At 38.7% G+C, this 22,532-nt stretch overlaps 1 protein-coding gene across 1 annotated transcript in view; it reads right to left on the reverse strand.

The window, feature by feature from the left end:
* ADAMTS20 (ADAM metallopeptidase with thrombospondin type 1 motif 20) overlaps nucleotides 1–21,770 on the reverse strand; it is a 100,607-nt gene extending 78,837 nt beyond the window's left edge. Inside the window, exons 1-4 of the mRNA XM_059817364.1 lie at nucleotides 21,680–21,770; nucleotides 20,994–21,340; nucleotides 8,039–8,201; nucleotides 4,029–4,285 (exon numbers count right to left, since the gene is read on the reverse strand). Of these exons, the coding sequence (XP_059673347.1) occupies nucleotides 4,029–4,285; nucleotides 8,039–8,201; nucleotides 20,994–21,340; nucleotides 21,680–21,770 (858 nt within the window). The remainder of the gene's footprint in view (nucleotides 1–4,028; nucleotides 4,286–8,038; nucleotides 8,202–20,993; nucleotides 21,341–21,679) is intronic.
* Between the last annotated feature and the right edge of the window lie 762 nt (nucleotides 21,771–22,532).

A 22,532-nucleotide genomic window follows, 5' to 3' on the forward strand; every position in this document is an offset into this window, starting at 1 on the left:
AGTATAAACAAGATTACAACTAGAAAAATTTTTTGCTGTTAAGACCTGTTACTCACTGCCTTACATTTTACAACTCAGTAAATTACAGTAGCCACAAAACACTAAAATGACAGTAACTATTTCAAGGTACTTCAAAGGCAGCTCAATTTGTACAGATCTGAAAGACCACACAAAGAACAAAACAATGGAGAGTCAAAGCCATTTATGTGCAGTCCAAGTTAGGAACTCTTCTTGATGATAATTAAAAATACCAGCTTTTAATACCATTTTATAATGGTACTATTTTACCATTATATAATGCCATTTTATGATTCCACAGTCTCACTGCAAGTTAAATGATGGAAATTGATGCTGTCTCAACCCTCTCCTTGAATGCATGGCTACCCCTCCCATGCGCCAAGTCTAGCACTCACATGACTAGGCAGTCAGCCAAGTTCACGATTTGAGCTGGCTGACATAGCCCTACCACAGGTGGTTTTACATGTCAAGTTTTCTTTTCAAAAAGGCAAGATTACAATGTTCATGCTGCAAGCAGACTAAGAATAGACCAAGAAGTTTTTTACTACCAAACTAACTATATAAGCAGTACATTTCTTAAGATGTCAATAATCAGGTACCTGATTCAGAAAATGAAGACAGTATCTCAAAATGTATCATGGAACCAAATTTGATGAGATTCTGGTGCTTTTACAGTAAACTCCAGTGTCTTAATGAATTATTTCAGTGGTTAAGATCAAGCCTTTATGTTAGGGACTTCAAATTGTCACAATACAATGTGCCTAAAATAGAGTCTTCCAGCTACTAAATCTATTAAGGCAGTACCTACTGCCTTCTCTGCTGATGAAACACTTGGAGGAACAAGAAAGAACATTGCAAGTTAAGCAATCACAGATTTCTTTATCTTTTTATTTATCATTCCACATTCAGTAATGCCACCCTTTATTGCATTTCAGTAGAAAATTTTTGAGAAAGTCCTATGGCAAAGGTATTCCTTGTACTTTTAAACACATATTTCAATCAGAACTACTAAGTATTTCCAAGACATAGTGTAAATACTGTGAATACTCATCTTGCCAACATTTATACAATTTTAAAGAAATGAGAAAATGCATTCCTGTTCCAGTTCAATGGGATTACTTGCATGCTGAGAGTTAAGCCTTTTCAGGTTGAATTGGATGAGTGACAAGACACTTAAAACCCTAAAAATATTTAGCAGTGTATTTCAGTTCTTATTTTCCACTCATAAAACAGTATCCTATAGCAGCAAGTTTACTTTGGTGGCTTTTTTTTTTTTAGCATCAACAAAGAAAAGAAAAATGGGCCAGGATTTCAAAGGTTCTTCTGGAAGCTAGACATCTAAGTTTCATTAAAATTTAATGGGATTTATATGCTTAAAACTTTTTAGGTTTCTTTAAAATCCAAGCCAAAACTGAATATCCTTAAAAAGTTTCAGAATGATTATAGGAGTCGAGTATAATGCTCGATTCATGTAAAATGCCAGCAACACAACAATTTCCCATAACAGGAGAAGTTGCTTGACCAGACACAAGTACTAGTTAAATTTTATAATCAAAGCTATCTCTATAATGGCAGAAAGGATAAAATTTAATAGTTTCATTTCTTCCCTTTATGGGTAATGAAAAGACTAATAATGGTTCTATTTCAAACACTAATAAGCTATGGATAAAAGAATGACCCACCTGCATGCTGATGAATTCTAATAGAGAATACATAGCAAAGAGTGGTAGTCATTTGTTTTGCTATTCTTCACATTTATTACTAGCTTACTGAAAAATAGCTATTATGGGGAAGGAGAAGGAAGAGCAAAGAAGGGACTGAAGGCTGTATCTTCAGATGCATTATTTTATTTGTTTGACAAAGCAATATATGCAAGTAGAGGGTTGGACCACACGACTTCCAAAGGTCCCTTACAACTCAAATTATTCTGTGATTCAATAGTATCTCTGAAATGCTTCAAGGAGAAGGGATATTAGCTGGGATATGTATTCTTGAGGGGCTGGGGAAGAAATTAATTAGACTGAAGAAACTCTTTCACAATTCAGACCTGATTTTACATTTAAAAAAATCTGCATTTATAAAAGCTAAACATTTCCAGAAATAATGTCTTAGCAAACTCCTGTTTCACAATTACCTTCAGAATTTGCAGGTGTACCTGTGGAATAAAAGCTGCCAGAAGATCCAAGCTATACATCTTACTATCTACTGTAGTATTCAAAGATATTAAATCTGCATTAAAGAGGTAGTGTTTTATTGCATGCCATTGCCTCAAAGCCAGCAATAAATGCTCTAGTTTTACAGTATGGATAGGGAAGTGCAAAAATGAAGTCACGATTTTTTTAGCAAAGAACTGGTATTCTTTCACTCATATATGCGTATGTTAAACGCTAGATCTTAAAACAGTTCATATAGACCACTTTAGCAGCAATTATACAATGCATATCTTATTTACCTAGTAGAAGTCCAATTATGCAAGTAAAGAGACACAAGAAATGTTGCACTGTAAGGAACAGTGGTTGAATGTACAACATCTACAGATGCAGGCAGGACCAATGTTCTTAAAAAAGAACATCAGGAATTACATTAGCTATAATCTCAACAGCACCTCATGAAAATTACACAATAAATGTTCCATTTCATATTATTGTAAAGTTTTGTAAAAAACAGCTTTCATTTTAAAATAATGTTTCAATCACTTATTTTGGTTCTTAGTACAGCTCTGTATTAAAAAGTAACTTTATAAAAAATGGTGTCTTTGGGATCACTTGTTTCTAAAAGAATTCCAAATTGACTCTATACTATAAATTAAAGAAAAAATCCACCTTTCAATACTGATTTTTTTTGTAATATATGAGCTTTCATACCTTCACACCACTGCCAGTAGAAAAATTTAGCATACTTTCATTTAATAAATCTTCTGATCTCCCTTAAAATGTCATTATTTTTCTTATAAACCAATTAAAGAAAATTTTATCTTCTAAATTTAGGTGCCTACATCTGTGTAATAGGTTACAGCACCTCTACTACCATCAGCTGGAGATCTAGACATTGAAGTGAGCAGAACTCAGTTCAGTTTCCCAGCTACACATTATCTAGTGTCACTTTAGATGCTATAGGTTATCAGACACCTATACAGAACTGGGAGATGCAACACATGATCTACAGGAGACTTGCACAGCTTTGTGAAGCAGCAGTTGAGGCCAAGTCAGATGTTCTATGGCATCTTAAATGGCAGTGGACACTTACATGAAGCAAATTAATTGATTCGAATGGAAACCAGAGAGCTATTCTGTTCATCCAAAAGTAGATGTCTATAACTGGTCAAGTGAATAGCTATTAGTTAAAGCAGGTATCTCCATAGATACCTATATGTAGGTGCCTTAATTTGCAAGCCCAAAGTTAGATGCAGTTTCATATAAGTTAAGCTTGTTGAATAGATGGAAGGACAAATGTAGAAATAATTACTATGCAGGATATTTTAGCACACCTTTTCCTAAAAAATGGCTCAACAGATGTCATGGTAAATCCTTGGATTTTACAGAGCTTATTGTACTAGATCCTGAACCAATACAAGAATTGACTTTTGGTTCAAGAAAGAATTCACCACAGAAAGAGCTCAACTAAATGATGCCAATGCGAAGTCTGACCCATATTAATTTGAAGTAACTTGAAAAACTAGGATTACTATAACAAAGCATTTTTTCCACAATGCCTTTTAACCTCTGTCTGCTGTAATTAATCCATATGTTTAGCTCACCAACGCTTAAGAATTCTTTTAATGCAACAGCAAATCAGGAAATAGGTCATGGTATTTCACCTACACACACCTTACTGCATTAAACTGAAAAGACCCATAATCTGAAGTTTTGACCCTACTTTTTTTAATGTTTATGGGATCTCTTTCTTTTAATACAGAATTCAGTCAAACCAGAAGACAGGGAAGTTGCAGAAGAGAAAACAGAACAGAAATAACTGAAATTGCTAATACTTATGAATTTAAGTTTACTTACTATTGACATCAGTGTCAGTATGTAGTGCTGTAAATTCTGCCCGTGGTGACGAACCATTTTGGTGTCAGCTGTAACCATCACTTCTACATATCTTGGATAGGAAAGAAAACGCTTTTTCCTGGAATGTGGGTTGCCACCATCCTCTATAGATAGGTTATTTAAAGCATACTCTAAACTGAGAGACTTCTGTAAAACATTGCTCTCTTCCTTTAAACTGCTGAAGGTTGGATGTAGTAAAGTGCTCTTCAATTCTTTTTCTGTAAAGTAGAAAGATTTACTGTTGAATGCAGTTTCTAAATTTAAAGAGAGAAACAAGAAAAAGACTGCCCAAAATAGACAAAGCAAATTTATGATCTTATTTCCAAGAGAACCAGTGCAAGAATTAAAATATATATTAAGCACAGAAGGCTGTAATAGGAACATAAAATTAGAAGTCTTGTACATTATCATATAGTTCTATCATATATGGATTCATTGTTAAAAAATTAATTGAGATAGTAGTATTATACAGTTCTTAGAATGCAGTACAATCCAAACAGGCAGGCTGATAGGAGATAAGCACTACAGCTTAAGCAGTGCAACAAAGGAAGCAAGTTAAATTTTTTTTTTTGTTTTTACACACACAAAACCTTCAACACCAACAGAACCTATCAAAACAAATCATAACAAAGACTAGGCCTGAGTCCTGAATTCAAGTCCCTGTTGACTTTTTCATTTATATAATGTTATATTTATATAAATATGGAGTTTACTTCATAAGCAAGTACACATCAAAATCCTTCAGTGACTTCTTGACAGCTTTGTTAATATTCATTATTCTAAAGGAAATACAGAACCTACCCAGACATCTCCAAACTAAGTACTGTAATACTTCAATTATGCTGTATAGTCCAGCCACCAGAGGCTTCTGATGCCCGATACATAAAATCCATGCACTGATCAGGGAGCCGCTAGCAATAGCCCACATTAAAATATTTAACTTAGAAGTATATCTGAATTCTCAATACTCTCCATAACTTAAGCACCTAGCTAGGCACTTCAGCCCCCTCAGAACAAACCTCCACTGTCTTTCTGGAAGCTGCATTTCCTCTTAAAAAGTAGCTGCCAAAGGATATGTCTCCTAATCCTTTTATTCTAATGACTTAGTGACTACAGCACTGACTCAAGAATTCAGAGATCCCAACTCTGTCAGCCTAAACTTGAGAGGATTTAAGTCTATGCATTCCATATTTCAAGGGAAGAGCCCTCATTTGTAAACTTTAAGCTACTTTTGAGAGGTCAATAGTCTGTCCTCTTTAGAATTAGGGCACAATACAGCCAGAAAACAACAGCAGAGGGACAACAGCAAGCACCTTAAAGTTTGCTGAGTAATTGTCTAAAAGTTAGTCACAAAATATAGCTATAACAATTGCAAAAACTATTAGCACTAACAGCAACGAGGAGAGAATTTGGGGACAGGCTTTGAAAAGGAACTTTTAAGTACCTACATATATTAGATGTGTTCAGACTGACTGAGTTTGACGCACTGAAGAGAACTGGCTGAAGCAATCTCATATGCACATTATCTTTACTAGGTCACAGAAGGTGTCAGATTTCAGACTACTGGCAAAGTGGGAAACAGCATCTATATTTAAAGTGGGAATTTAAAGATGACCTAAATTTATGGACCAACCAAGACAAATTCAATACTAGAACAAATCAAATTAATTTTGTTAATAAACACCAGACATCAACAAGTGGATAAGTAATAGCTATTGTATTTATCAAAAACATTATGGCAAACTCAGATGAGCTTCCCTGTATGTCCTATCCTGACTTGATTAAGGCTTGTACCAGGGTTTCCAATTAATTTTTCTTCAGCAAATTAGTTTAGAAGAAACCAGTACAAAGTAAGGAAAAGATTAGTTAAACAATTTTAGAATTATCATGGTCCAATCTCAGACTAAGAAGATGTGACTGAATGCTACGCCTCTCCATATCCTCTGTCAAGGTTCACTTAAAGAAACTCACAATCACAAGTATTGCTAGATATACTCTGTTCCTCCTTGAAGGGAGGATGTGAAAAACCAAGCAAAACTAGCATTAAAGGAGACAAATCTCTTCTTTAGAAGGACATAACTATAAGACAAGGTTTTTTTCCATGAACATTTCCACTTCACTCCCCTAAAAATGACAGTAATCCCTGGCTCACAACCATTTGTAGTTGCTCCAATAAATGAAAAGGGGGAAAATGACCATATTCTTAATGCTTGGAGCCTTTTTCTCACACTAGGTTGCTTATATTAATATGAATTCTCATATGCAACATAGAAAAAAACAAACCACACAACAAACTGAAAGACTTTACTTTGGTTAAGTACATACTATTCATCTTTAAAAAAAAAGAATCAGGAATAACAACACTTGCTTGATTTTCAAACAAAGTACTAACTCCTTGTTCTGCAATGACAATCAATGAATAGATAGCATCAGCTTCCTAAAATAGAGCTAAAACAAAAGAAATACCTTTCACTAGAATTTGTTGAATGCAAGATGATCATAATGGATGCTTTCTGGCCTTAGTATCTACGGAAAAGCAGAATTCTCGACATATTGTTTCTGAGTATAAATATGCTTTAAGAATTTTCCAAAATTAAAAACACTAGCCACGCTACACCATTATTTTTGCAATTTATATTTTCAAACATCTGGACAGAGCTTCCTTAAGAAGATAAAGTTGAAATTTTTATATTTTCCTTTTTTTCAGATAGTCATATTTATGCACTCAGCCCTGCTTAAACATTCCTGAAGTGCAAGTACATTTGAAATGCATAAATGCAGATTTCAATCTCATGAAAGGTGTAGAATTTTAGACAGGATGTTTCTAAATGCTAAGCTGAACCAAATATAAGCTGCTTTCTCCTATCGTGAATCTCCACCCACTTGTGTTTTCTTTGAAGCCAAATAAATGGAGCCTGTATGCTTCTATCAAAAGCAAAAGAAAAGCATTTATGTCACTAGGCTTCAAAAAAAACCAACTGTATTTCCAACATGATGAAAAATATTTTTAAAATGGCTCCAGTATAATAGTAAACATTAAGTAGTACATTGCTCAGGCAGGATCTTCAAAGGCTTCTACATCATTATATCCCAAAGCAGATGGTATCTCAGTATTTAGAATGAGTCTATGGACACCTACAATTTCAAATAAACCCTTTCTAATCCCACGCTTTTGTCTATTTTTTGTACTTTGATGGTAGCTGCAGGTGCCTTCCTCACATCATACTATTTTCTGTCTACAAAGATGCACAAGTAACTATGAAAAACAAGTACTGAAAGTTTTCTGCCCCACTAAAAAACATAGTTTAAAGCACAGTGCGTTCTACTCACTGCTTCATGATATTAATAAAGCTTGTGTCTTTTGTAGTCACTTTCACTGCATACATTCTCACTCTTAAGTTATTTGCTTGATAATTAACCTATATGCTGTGTATGTACAACCATTCACTTGTCTCATATCCTAATAGTATACTTGTAAATTACTCCACTTCCTTTATTTTAAATAAAATATTATGAAAATGTAGTATTAATAAGTGATTAAAATACTCAATAAGGACAAAAATCTACATTAATAGGTAATATAAGATACCTCCATTATTACAGAAGACAGATGTCCTGTATTATCTGTTAGACTTGCAATAAGTTCATTACCTTTTGAGAATATAAACAACAACAACTACTGTGCATCTACTCTTTAAATATTTACATATGGGACAACGTAGGTGTAAAAGTAAACCCACAGAGAAGTTCCTGCAATATCATGAATTTTTTTACATGCACATTTTGTCCTACATTTGAATCAGCCACTGGCATTAAAAAAGAAATGGCTGCCAAGCCTACGTGAAAGAAATGTGTAGGTTCTAATGGAACAATCTGGAGATAAATATTATTTATGAAAATTAAGTCTTGCTTTTTTTTTTAAAGATCTGACATTTGAAAAAGTCACATTGAAATATAAAGTATGACAATACCTGAAACTTCACAAGGTTTATGGGATTTCTGATACTTTTTTTTAAGTTCTTCATGCCTGTATATAAGATGTGGTTTGTTATGCTCATCTTCATGTTCATCTCCATTGGCTTGCATCAGAGGTTCTAAAAAATATTCACCATCATGTGCCTTAAAGGTGCCCATCTGAAAGTAAGAGAAGTAATTGATTTATTTTCCACTAAAGATACTGATATAAAAATAATTTTCATTGAAATAATAAACTATTTATGATAATATTTTGAAATTAATGGAAGTAAATTTGCATGTGAGACAGAGGAAACTTCAGTGGAAACTGGAGATGGAAGCTTGAAGGTAAGGCAAAGAGAAATTCGCTTTCAGAAACTTGTCCCACCAGAGTAACTCATAACAGACTACCTTGCATATTAACAATGTATCATAGGTATACAGATTTAGTGAAACAAAGGAGATTACAAAAATAAAGAAAAACTAGGTATAACCAAGCAGGACCAGCTGGGAAAGCAAAGGGGAGCAGAGACCATCAAGAAATTCAGGATTTGAGTGTTGTCCAAATTCTACACTGATTTGTTGCCTTTTGTTCTTTACATAATTTATATGATATTTTTCTTCTAAAATGGCATTTTTCCCATAGATTAGAAACAGTGTTAACCCAATATTCTTTTTAAAGGCTTTGAAACAAGTTCCAGGAATTCAAATTAACAGTTTCATTAACATGTTTCTCAGGTTTTTTTTTTTTACCCCCTCTATAGCAGACACACATGGGTAACTATGTAATGGGAACCAAAGGAACTTGACTACTAACAAAAGCACTGGCACATATACAAAGAAAAAGAACAAAACTGAAGCTCCTTTCTCCCACCCCTGCCCCATAATCCATTCAATTATGAAATCCTAGAACAGAATCTCTTCTTACTGCACTAACCAAACTCATAGTTTCCTATGGCTTAAGTACCTTATTTCAGGAGACTATGAGGAGGAAAAACCATCTAAGAATTTCATCAAATTATTTTCAGACTTTTTGGCAACTTCCTCACTGCAGCCAATTAAGCACCTAGAGTGAGCAGGTGCACTGCATCCTCTTAGCTGTTTTGCTATTTAGTGAGGCATGTTGACCAGTAAGAGAATAGTGATAATCTAATCTACATAATATGGTTTAAGAGATTAAGTGTTCATGTCAGCCTTGAAACTCAGGGTTATAGAGAGAGTGGCAGAGCAAGATACAAGAGCAGAGCAGTGAGAACAGGTGGTTTTTTTTTTTCAAGCAACCTACAAATAGTCTTTTAAAATCTGCTGCAGACTACCTTAGTGTCCAGGATATTGTACTGGAATTATAACCCCTTGAATTTGGGATCCTTCTAGAAGTTATCAGTTTTCTATGTTTAAAAGTCTGTTAGGCTTCAGGAATATGTCAGACTATCTGTAATCTTGCCTGATACATAGTGTACGTATCATCCAAAATTACAATTATTGTAAACTACCTGTGGTTGGATCCTCTGCATCACCTTTGTTGCAGAATAAAAAAAAGACTCAGCTAAGTAGTTTTAAGACTGCTTAAATCTAACTTGCAGAAACACCTTTTCCCCTCATTTTGATTTAAATTCTTTGCAAGTAGTCTTCATGCTGGATCCTTTACATGTTCAGTTCAGCCTTCTTACTTCCAGTGTTTCCAGGGCATGTGATTTGTAACGGCCAGCAGATTGAGCATACTGAGAATGCTATGTGCCTCCCTGGAAGGGGCCTCAGGAAAACAGATATGCCACAGCTTGTCAAGTTAATCCTAAATAGGTGCAACCTTCTGGGCAAAACGACAGGGACCGCAAGAAGAGCCTATCACTCAGGGACAAAGCAGCAAGAACTGATGCTAAGATTCATGTTGATGTTATTATGACTTAAAGTCCCAATTAATAAAACATGATAAATTTGACCCCATACAATTTGTGAACACTAACATGCTAATTAATTCTTTTCTCCTGACATATCATAAACCCTATTTCTAGAGAAGAGACATTTAAAATGTTATTTTTGATTTAAAAACTTTATTGCTACTGTTTTACTCCACATATCGTTTTACTTCCTTCCTACTCCTTCTAACAGCAAGAACAGATATCCTATATTTGTTTCTTCAATGACTTCCAACTACCAGGCTTTCAGATTTTACAAAGAAATGGTTTCAGCTACAACATACTAATTATGAGAATAATAGCACAGAACTAATAAGGAAAAAGGTTATGCTACATTTTAAACTAAACTCATGTTCCAGAATATCAGACTTCTACTGGAAAAGATGAAGTGCAAGAACAAGGCGATGTTTTTCTACTATTTCACACTCACAAAAAACATTTAAAAAAAAAATCACTAAGACATATGTTTTTGAGTGAGTCTGATCACTTTGAAAATTCCACTCAGACAATCAAGTGCTATCAGAGGAAAACTCTATCTCAGAATTCAAAACTATATTTATGTACACATTATCCTATTCAGTGGATTGGGAAGAGTCAACATACAGTATCATGACTGATTTAAGTCAATCTAGGATTGCTGATACTCCAGAAGAGGTATTCCTGCCTTGCCCCTCCTCTAGATGTGCACTCCCACACTTCTTTAAGCACTAGCCATGGAAATCATGTACAAAGTGTACCAATTCTTCTGTGCAGTTAAAAATCTATGCCTCCTACCAAAGAAAGATACTTTTCAACTGAAATAGTAAGGGTCACCTGGAATGGAGAACCATTTCTCCTAGCAAAAAAGCTATTTCATATGAGCAAGAGCTTACTGTAAAACCAGCCCATCAAGCAATTCAAAATGGTGCTCCAAAGCCTGCACATCAAGCTGAACCTAACAATGAATACACAATATAAAATGCCTGGCAACATCTGTGGCTCAACTTTCACTACTCTGTAGTTTAAGTATCTCAATCAGAACTGATACATGTATCTTAACTGAAATCCAGAACCCTGGGCTGAAAAAACCAACCACACTGAAGTCCTCTAGAGAGGAAATAAAAAGCAGGCAATTCTCCCTCTTTTAAAAGATACTCAGAAGTAGCAGTAATACTCAGATGAGCAGTGCTCATCTTCACACTAAACAATTAGAGAAATTGCCTAGAAAGCAAAAGAATGTAATCTCCTTTGTTATACCCAAGAAAATACAAAACACACCATAAACTTATAGCCCATAAACTTATAGCCCAAAAAGTTAGGACAGACAGCTGGAAGGGAAGGATCCTATACTATGTTTCATGACCTCAGAATTATTCTTAGCTTTTTGTTTTAAATCAAAATATTGAAGATTAATACAAGAATTATTAGAATACAAGAAGGCACAATAGTGTCTTCTGGAGAAGACACTGGAGATTCCACCTTTCCAGATACTTAGGCTAACTATTTTAGAAATGTGGAAATATGCTTCCTCTTGCTTGCTCACTCTGGCCCACTGATTCTTGCACAGTATCCCAGCATCAACTGTCTGTTCAGATATGGAAGAAATAGCTGATCAAAAATCTATAATGCAACAAACTTTTCATTCTGTCCTCAATGAAGTCTCTCTTCTTCAACAATATATAGATAAACAAGTAATTACTACCACTGACTAGTTAGGAACACATCCCACCAGTAAATTTTTTGCACATCCCCTATCCAAGTTGAGAAGAACTCATTATATTGTACGTAAGAATGTGTAAAGGATTAGAGATGTAAACAGTGTTCTATCTTATGAAGGGTATATGATATTTGCCATTTAAAACCCAAGCAGACATTGAGCTTGAAGCCACCAATTCCAATCCTTTAAATTCTCTATGAAGACTAAAGATGGATTTTGATTAGCTATACATGGTTCTCTCATTTTCCTAACACACAGGTCTACAAAAATTCAGTCACCAGCTACACTGTCTGTTTTATAGTCCTTCATTCATGAAAGTGATACTTAACCTGGTGACAGACTGTGCTGATACAAATGGAGCTATTACTGTGAGTTAGGTACACAAGGAAAAGGGCTGTGAGATCCAAATGAAAAATACTTTTGGTAAAACCAAATAAACCAGTCACTTAGATGTACAGAGGCAGGTTGTTGAAACAGGAGTCCAAGCATTTGCAGGAAATGAAATCAGAAATGAACTGGATTTACTTATCATCTACAGATGCCTCTCAAATCGTATAACAAGAAATCTGCCTGAAACATTCTATTTCTGTTCTCAGATAAAGAGGTAAAAGTACATTTAAAAGATCTCTTCAGTAGAAGTGGAGTACAAAATTGAAAACATTCGCTTGCACATCATAAATAAGTGGTCCAAAGAGGGAGTGCTATCCAGGACTATGCATATGCATAGATTTGAGGAAATTTATGAGAAAACCCACATGAGAAAGGTAATTTATTTCTTGGATTTAAAATACTCTGGATGAGTTAGACACTTTATATTAAATCAAGGTTCAATGGATCAACACAGCTACTCACTATATATGGTATGTCTTAAAGTGGCTTAAACTGTATAGCCTTAATCAATGTATTTGCTCTATTCCAAGAGTAGTAGAAGTAAAAATTGCAGAAGTTATGGTTAAAGTATGTACCATGCCCATATATAAATTACATCCTTGTGTATAACGGCAACTTTGCAGAACACATGGAAAACATAAGGGATATATAGCAGGTTTCAGAAACATGGATTTAATCTTAATATGTCCAACAGCAAAATTGGAAACGTTTCAGAAAAATGCTAAAACGAACAACTGAAGTTCTGGAAAACATGACTCTAAGCTGGCAGAATCTCTCCCAGGTAAACTCTACTCCTGTGCTCAAGTATTTTTCATGCCCTCATGGTATGGCTTCTTAACTCAAAGTCAAAAACCTGCAAGTAGTTTACAGGAAGAGTACTTTAATGGTCAAAGTAAATTACAAAATCCCTTCCTTTAATATTATTCTCTTTCTCCCGCCCCCTTGTGTTAATTCAAAGCTCTGAGTCATGTGAGAAGCCCTTCACCTTTTTCTTCCTGCTCCACAGTTACAATGTTTTCTAATGAAAGACTTAAGAAACATAGCTTAAGTAGTTCACTGAAGAAAAAAGTATTAGAGGTTATCTGATCATGGTATGCTGCCAACATCTGGAAAAAATATTTCTACTAGAAGATAATTCAGATAGAAACACAACAAGAGGTAGTGGTTGCAAGCTCATGTATTAAAGCTAGAGCTAATATAATAGAAATAAGAAAATAGTAATAAAGTAATAAATAATACACCAGCTAAGCAGCAAGAAGAAACATCTAGCAATGAATAAGCGTTTTCTGGTGCAGCAAGAAGAAACATCTAGCAATGAATAAGCGTTTTCTGGTGCAACATCTTTTTAGAAGTGATTGAAAGCAACGTTATATTTGAAGTTCTTAGAGAGAACTAGAATAAAATGTTAAAAGCTTATTATAGGGAAAAAAATCTTTCATTGTAAGTTTAACTATGATGTAACTACATCTCCTTACAAATTCTGTGATGTTAAGATTTCATGACCGATAGTAATCACACCTTTAGCACACTTAATCACACCTTGAACAGAATTGATGAGGCATCCACCTATGCTCAGAAGTGTCCCAGTCTGGAAAGGCACCTAATCACTGGTTAAACAAAATTACATAATTCCAGATAGGAATTTAAACACCGTGTAAACTCCTAAGGGATCTTACCTATTTGTATGTTTAGATCACACCTGATCTAACCATACTGATAACCGTAGCACTAGATACAGTGTCCCTACTGCCAAGTTACTTTTACCCAGGAACACACACAAAAGTATTTTCCTTCTGCATAATGTGTAGGGGAAGAATATTCTTGCAGGAAGCGTAAAACCTGGCAGTAGGTACCCTGAACATCACTTTCTAAAGTTATTCTAGGGAAGAAAGTCTGGCTGAAGCCTGGTAAAAATCATATTCCAGGAGTTTCAAAATACAGTTTGTAACAACAGACCAGCTAAATAACAAAAAACTTGAAAGAATATTGCAATAACAATCTCAAAGACAGCAGGAAAGAGTGGGGTTCATGGCAATTAACAAGATTCATTGGAGTGGAAGGAAGGGATAGGGGCAATTTATTTATTTTTACCTTTATATACAATTCACAGTGAACAAGCTAGACAAGTCAATTAACAATTACGCATAACAGCTTTTTTCATAGATATATACATGGAGATTTCATTATGGAAAAGCAGCTATTCTGCAATACCTATTGAAACTGGCGAAACAAAATGTATATATACATAAGGGTTGGGTTTTTTGTTTGGATGGGTTGGTTTTTTTGGGAGGGAGGGGGTTGTTGGCTTTGATTTTTGGTTTTTAGGGGGTTTGGTTTTAACACATATGTTAAACTATGACCAAGCTAAGTATTCCCATAGAACACAGACCTAGGGGATCCATATGCTTAATCCTGGAGGAAACTCCATCATATAATCTTGTCTGTCTCAGTAAGTGTCAAGCAAATTTACATTTGCAACTTATCTCTGTTTAAAGAGAACTTCTTAGCTTTTTCTCTCACTGGGAAATTAATAGCTCCATAAAGTCCCTTCAACCTCTTATGTGCCATGAGGCAGTTATCACTCAAGTACACACAAGCTATGGCTAGATTTTCACCTGTTTTAGTCAACCACACAGTAAGTTACCTTGAGTACTTTTGTTCAGTATGTGAACACCCAGAAAGTATGACCTGTTCTCATAGTGTCTGACTTTGCTACCATAATCTTGCCATTTGTACACGAGGGTATGTTTGAAACAGAACGACAACTGAGACCATTGCAGATATGTTATCTCATGTGCAAAGCCTATCTATTCCCCAAGAGTACAAAGTTCCCCGAGATCCATGACAGCTAACTGCTGACTGCCACCTGGGGCTGGAAACATTAATTTAAGACAAAAGCCATTTTGCACAGTATTTCAGTAATTTAGCTCACTTAGTGACAGCAAAGGGCCACATGTTGTGTTCTCTCCCCTCCCCTGACTATCACTTATGTCCATGCACACAGTACCTTCTGCATACTTCCTGGAAGTTAATGAACTCTATATAGAGAGAAAGAGAGCATAAAACCAACCTCCTATGGCTGCCCACAGCTTTCCAGCTAATTCACCTGTGTCACATAAACCCAAAATGATGAAAGAGATTGTGGATCTCTTATAAAGGCAGCAGTTAAGAACAGGCTGCAGCCATAAGAACACTTTATCTGGCAAATAGAATGTGCTCAAGCAGCCACCAGGGAAGAGGGCTACCAGACACAGGATGTGGGGAAAAGGCAGCCCAGCAATGGCTGAGCACCCTTGACATAAAACATTAAACAGACTGGGACAGGCCTATGTAAAGGACAATTCATGCAGAATTTCTGGTGAAAAGGCAGACACATATCCAGACCCTACTGCTTCCGATAGACATTTTCTGTGACAGACCTTCAGCTGCACAATCTGCAACCCTGTGTATTTATTTTCTCAGTTTACAATTGCAATTACCACCTGTATTTGTTGATCTTTGCTGGTCCATGTGTAAAAAAAATAGCATCTGTGGAAATATTTTCAGGAAAAGTAGAGATGTAAAGAGCTTGGGGAAAATGTACTGGGGAAGTTTCAGGTTTTTTGTAACAACTGCAGGGGGGACCTAAGCTGTCTTACTATTTTATAACAAATTACATTATGAACAAAGATTTTGCTTGTGAGAATACATATTAGGGAAAAGCTAACAGGAAAACAAACCAAAGTAAATGAGAAAAATTGTAAATTAAATGAAGTCAAAAGCAAAAGAATAAATAATCAGAGAAGAAAGCAGCAAAAAGAAAAATAAAATGAAGAACTTAAATTAAGCAATCAACTACAAAAATCTTTATCTAGATCTTCTCAATGTAGAGAAGGTAAAGTTTGTTCTACTTCCCGATCCTTTTGTTCTGTTTAGCTATAAAAGGAACAGCCAAAAAAGAGAACATTTTATCTTTTACTTGCAAAGTCAATGCTTGTACTTGAAACCATTTTGTGCTGGTGAGAAAGAACAAATGCACAAGGTGATAAGGGAAGCACTGAAATTTTTGACTGTTGTATTGCAGAGATTCAGGGCTAGATACTCACCTTGTATGACAAGCGAAACCAGAACTATTAAGTGGAAGTCATTACATCAGCCAGTCAGCAGCAATAAGACATAGTTTGTCCAAACAAGAATTGATTGTCTTGAGTTGACATTTTAACATGTTTTTTTCCTAGCTTTTGTTGGAATCTCTACATTAACAAAAAAATCTATAGAAACTAGTACGTGGCTTGTGGATGCTCCTAAGTTTATAAATGTGACATGAGTGCTGAAAACTAATCTGCCTTTCAGACTTAGAAGGTAGCATTTTTGAAGTGGCAGCCAGTAAGTTAAAGCATTAAGTTATGTCAAGATAAGCATGTCTTCCAGTTACAAGTGTTAAAGCTTTCTTTGGAAAACCAATGTAGTTTAACTCATTGAAGTTATTAGTGCTAAGCAGTACAAAACTGGGGAGCAAATATCTGTAGTGTTATCTGCACTAGATCTCCACAAAAAACTAGATGCTGGCTATGCTAGCACTAGCTTCTAGCAAGTTGTAATTTTTAATTTTTTTGTTTAAAAAAAACATTTCTTTAAGACAGATTCCAGGACTGCCTACTTTTCCTTAAAGGAACCACTGCATTTATCCATAGTAGCAGACAAAATTGTTTTCTAAATCTCTCAGAAAGGTGATCCACTGACCCGTATTAATAAAAAAATAAACATAACCTCTTACATAGAGGAAATTCTGAAGATCCACACTTAGGTTCATATTCCTGCTATTCTTCAGATAAAAGTAAGCCTGATGTGCAGTAAAGAAGTGTTACCAAGGGCCTGCCTCGATCTCCAGAAGAAGGAATTTTTCCATGCAGACCTTGTTACAATCCAGAAGATACATCAGAACAAAGCAGCCCTGCCTTCCTGGACTGCAGAAAGCTAATAGCTAGCAAATCCATGCAAGAAGAGATGCACGTGTACTTTCCTACTCCTAACTTTTGCCAGTTAGTGAGCATATGAAGTTGCTCTATACACCAGAGACTGAACACCGAAAAAGATACATGTTTCTCCCTTTCTTACCTTTTCCTCTCTCACAGCAGAGTCACATAAAACACCTTTGCACTTCAGCATTCTCTCAGCTCACAAAAACTGATTCTAACTGTTCTCAGGATCAGTCAACACATTCCTGACCCCTACAAAAGAATAGCAGGCTTCTCAAAGGACTAAACAAACTGTTTTTATAGCATTCATTCAGGACTAAAAAAATAAAAATAAAGTTCCTTTCTTTGGACAGGGACCTGCTAGGAATTGAAGGCTCATTCTAGTTATAAATGGTGATAGCTCCCTCATTTTAAGATACTTTATTCACTGGTATTTGCTTGTACTTGTCAATAAACTTGTAAGCCATATGTTCTTGAAAGTTAAATTATTTATTTTTTTATACCTCTTTGATTTTGCTGCCTGGGTAATATTTGAGAGGTCTCTTTAGTCTACATGCATCCAGAGACATCCTCAGCAGATCTTGTTTCCCATGTTTGTAGGAAGCTATGTTTACCAAGGCAGTAAAAGTAAAAAAGATACAGAATTTAGGAAAATAAAGTGAAATAAAGTGTGACATTTCAAAAATTACTCTAAAGATGCAAGAAATATGCCTGTATGTGATCAGATGTTCAACTAGGCACCCAGGCCGTCACTCCAAATGACCTTCTGCCTTTGACAGCATCCCAAACTTCCCTAATTACAGACTGCCTCCTTGCAATTACTACAGACTCCCCACTGACCTTCTAACCTCACTTTGAGACTTGCATCCCTGAACCCAGGGCATGCTCTGAAACGTAACACAACAAAACTGCATAGAGGGTGTCAGCAGCCATTAAGCAATGCTCCATGGGTACTCTGGGTTGCACATGCTCTTGGCAAACTCAGAAGAAGGCTTAACTGAGGGTGAAAAGGGAAAGCAGAGCTTGAGGCGGGGTACACACTCAACCTGAGCATGCAAAAAGGAAAATAAAAAACTTAGGAAGCAGGAGTGAAGCTATGAATGAAAGCAGTGCAGAGCTTGGGGATAGATGCCTACAGGATAAAGTGAACACAAGTACCTGGTTTAACTTCAGATCACTCAGGCACATCTTCAGAGCAACTTTTAAAATTCCATTGTTAAATATCCAGTACCTTTATATCTAAGTCCATGTCTTTTTTTCCTCCCTAGCTTTTACAGCATTGGTCTACAGCAATTGCTTTATATATGAAAAGCTGAAAGATAAAAGTTCAAAGCAATCTCTTCTATTCTAATTTCCATACATCAAGCTCAAGTTCAACATTGAAGACAATGGATCCTACAAAAAGAAGGGATTTTACTTAAAATAAGTATCATATAGGGCTACCGAGTCACTAGTCTAGTTTCTACTGTCTCACTCACAATAAATAGTATCTTACCTTGGCAAAAGTTCCACTTAAATCCTTGCATGTGTACATGAAGCATGGTACTGTTCAACAGAAGAGCAAGAACTGACTAGCTGATTTTTGCAAGTACATTTTTGAATGCACAAAGCTATGAAATTTTAAAAACCTGGAGGAAAAAAATACCTTATTATTAACTTTTAAGGGTAGCCCCTCAAAAAGACCTGAGAGTGGGGAATGCATTCAGGGAGGACAAGATCTCACAGGAAAATTCCACCTGGCCTCTATCTCCCTCCTTTCACTTCCATTCTTCTCTTGCCTCCAAAAAAGTTGCCTCCCCTGGCAGTCACATGAAGAGTGTAACATTTACTTTGAGTCCATGAGGACAAGGAAGAACATTAGGCTGAAGGCTCTGAGTCAGGTTGGAGGATACCCGATGCAGATACAGGCAACCAGCTGGCTATGAGTGCCTCTACATCCCCACACAATCCCTCCCTGAGGAACTATAGGCATGTCCCACAAAAAGTGCACCAGCACCGATGCAAGGCTCTGCTTCCTCTTCCGAAAACCTCACCAGCTTCATTAGTGAGGGGAAAGTAGCCACAGCACTGGGTATGCTACATACCCTCCCCAAGGCTGTGTCTGCCTGGGCAGAAGGAGAAAAGAGCAGTGAGAGAAGGTCCTGAAAGCACCGGGACAGCCACTTTTTGTGGTGGCTCAGGCTAGTCACTGTCAGCCAGGCAATAACAGGGGACATGAAGTCCAGCTGGAAGCTGCAGTAAAAGTTCATAAGGCTCATCTAGAAGAGGCAAATGCTCAGTTTAAAGGTACTCAAGGATTTCTGAGAGGAAGCATACATGATGCAGATTGTAATGTACCAGCAAAGTAGGGAGAGAGAGAAAGTGAGACAGATTATTAAGAGAAGAGTCTTGTGCTGAAGAGTTTAAGTGCTCAATAATAGGTAGTTGAGAAAACTTTTTAGTGCAGACACATTTTTCAGAGAAATTACTTTCAGCACACATGGTCCCATCACGTAATGAAAAGTGAGAGTTTGAAGGGACAGAATTAAAACAGGCAACAAAAGTTACAAAAGAGAGAAGGTTTTAAAGCTTCTCATACTTATTCTGTATAGAATATGACACTATTCTCAATGCCATGGTATATCAATGCCATTATATATTATATCCTCCTCTTCCCTACTCCCTCTGAAAGTTAGGAGTGCAACATATCAGGGACTTCGGTATAGGTTTGAATTGGGCTTTATATAATGCAGACAAGAAGCAATGACAGCTGTTTGTAAAGCAAGATACATAGGCAAAACTTTGATGACTACAGAATTACTGTTTTGCAATGCTTGCTTCTCCAGTAATTTTCAAGGACTAGCCCAAGCCTACAGGCCTCAACCCAAAGACAAGGTGTCATATATCCACCAATCCAAGAACAAGCATTAGACAACAGATACGTCTCTCTCAAGTACCAATTATTTCTGATCCTCTTTTTCTACCATTTGTATCACCTTCTTTTAATGTGCATTACACCCTCCTGCACACATCCAGTCAACTCCATTCTACTTTCTATAGGCTACTAGAAAGAGGCTAGAATACAAAGCTGGATTTTTTTCAGTTCCCAGAAGTAAGAGTCTTGCACCTTTACTTTCCTGAGTGGCTGCAAGAAAAAAAAAGAAAACGACGAAAAACCACACAAATGAGCAAACATGGAACAACCTCAACTTAAAAATATGATGTAAATATTGCTGTGAATTTAAGGTGTGTATGTCATTCAGATTTCTCCTCAGCATTTCAATAAGCAGTGATGTGGTAAAGCACTAGGTATCAGTCTTCTTGTTTCTAGACACAAAACTAGAAAATTTAGAACTGTTTTGATAGACAGCTGTGTGATACTATTTCTTCATTATCGCTTTGGAAAACATGAGGAACACCATCAAGAGATAAGAATTTGCTCAATTCAATTCTTTACTTAAGAAGCATTTTACAGTCACACTCCCACTGAAGTCAGAAGGAAGCTTCCATTCACTTTCAACAGAAACATGATTAGAGAGCACTGCTGCACACCTACTAGAACATGACACACCTCTACAGCATTGCTGAAAGCAGAGGAAGAAACAAAATCAACACTAGTTCTTCTCTCATTATCTCAAGCACCGTTTTTCCTCACTCATAACCACAGAGTATCTATAAAGCTACAACACATAACTGATGCCAACTAACAGCATCATTTTACCAAAACAATAGCTTACTCTGTTTCTGAGGCATGTTTTTTCCCTCCGTTATAATGCTCCTGGTGTCAGGAGTTACATCAACCAATGCTATTGCAGGCCAGCAATAGATCCTTTGAAAGCAGCATTTGTATATCCCGCCAAAAAAGTATCATCATGACTGCAAACTGCCGATGCCAAGACATTTCATGACCAACTGCTCTGAATGATGCCCAAGAATTTCCAGCTCAGCTCTGTGGCAAAGGCATCCCACTACATTTCTTTCGGGGTGGAGATGAGTATGAATGGAGACAGGAGGAAGTAACCAACATGCTTACCAAGCCACCACAGATGCTCAAGACAGCCATGTGTGTCTCCTGCGCATTGACATGCCCCCGGTAGAAACAGTGGCGCAAATCGGGGGAGGACTGCTTCTGCGGGGCCCCTACGTCCACCACAGTGTACTGGGCAGCGACGAAGTCTGCATCAGCACTCAGGTTGAGCTGGAACACCTGCCCGTATGCACTGAGCTGGTAGTGTGTTCGGAAAGCAGTGGGCTCCAACGGTGCCTCCGCGCTCCTTTTCCTCCTGCTGAAGTGATGCGTGTGAGGGAAAACTTCTCCAAACTCATTCACTCGGACAGGTGTGACGATCTCGTAGGAGGAGAGCTGCTTCACCAAGGTCTCTGCAACAGCACAGAAGCAACCTTCGCTTGCACCCGAACGGCTCCCGGCGCGGCACCCCTCACGCCAGCCAGTGACAGGCGGGGGGCGGGGGGCTGCCTCCGGCGCGCCCGGCGAGACCCGGCTCGGGCCGCCCCGGCCCCACCACCCGCCGCCGCGCGGCGCCCCGCGCCCCCCGTCCCGCCCGGCAGCCGGCGGGCGCCCCGGAGGACGCGCCCCCCAACGGCCGCCCCGCTGCCCCCCCCGGGAGGAAGCGCTCCCCGCCCGCGGACGGGGGCACGGCGCCTGCCGCAGGGCCGGGACCCGCGGGGCAGCCGCCGCCTTTGTTGCCGCTTGTTTACCTTGTCCCGGGTGGAAGCGGACTCCCCACGACGCGGTGACGAGCAGGGAGAGGGGGCACAGCAGACCCGCCAGCCACCTCGCCACCCGCATGGCTCGCTCCGCGGCGGGCGTGCCCGCGGCGCCCCCGGGCCGCTGCCTCAGCAGCCGCCGGCCGCCTGGGCCGACCCCGCACGGCACGGCTCCTCCATGCTCCCCGCGCCCTTCCTCGCTGTCCCGCTGCCTCCGCGCTCTCCGCACACGCCCGCTCCCGCGGGAAGCCGCTCCGCGGCCGCGCTCCCTCTCCCCCCAGCCCCTCGCCTCCGCTCCCCCCGCTCGCTCTCCGCCGCCGCGGTGGGCGAGGGCGGCCCTTCCCGTCCCTTCCTCCGCCTCCCTTGCCCCTGCCCCCGCCGCCGGCGGGGAGGCGAGTTGATGCCCAGCTGCCTTCAGGCGGTGGCCATCCCCGGACCCGCACTTCAAAGCGGGCCCCGGGGCCCGCCCCGCCCCCGGGGCAGGAGCTGCCCAATGGCGGAGGGCAACCCCCGCATGCGGCTGTCGCGCGGCACCTCCCCCTCAGGCGCAGCCCGCCCGGCCCGGGCCCTCAGCACCCCCGGGGTGGGCAGGGGTGGCCGGGGGGGGCCCGGCGCGCCGTCCCGCCGCCTGCCCCCCCCTCTCCCTACGCCGCCTGGTGCGGCTGGCATTAGAGCCCGAGAGAGGTGTCATTTCAGAAGAAAAAAGGGCTTTGGAGAAGCCTGGCAATGGCGAATTCACCCTGAGAAGGGCGAAGGCAGAGCTGTGAGGTTCGGGGATGTCCCCTCAGGTTCAGCGTCGCCCACACACACCCCACCGACCACCCTCCTCTGCACGTCAGCGCCA

Source organism: Gavia stellata, chromosome 4 (genome assembly GCF_030936135.1).
Source record: "Gavia stellata isolate bGavSte3 chromosome 4, bGavSte3.hap2, whole genome shotgun sequence".
NCBI lineage: Eukaryota > Metazoa > Chordata > Aves > Gaviiformes > Gaviidae > Gavia > Gavia stellata.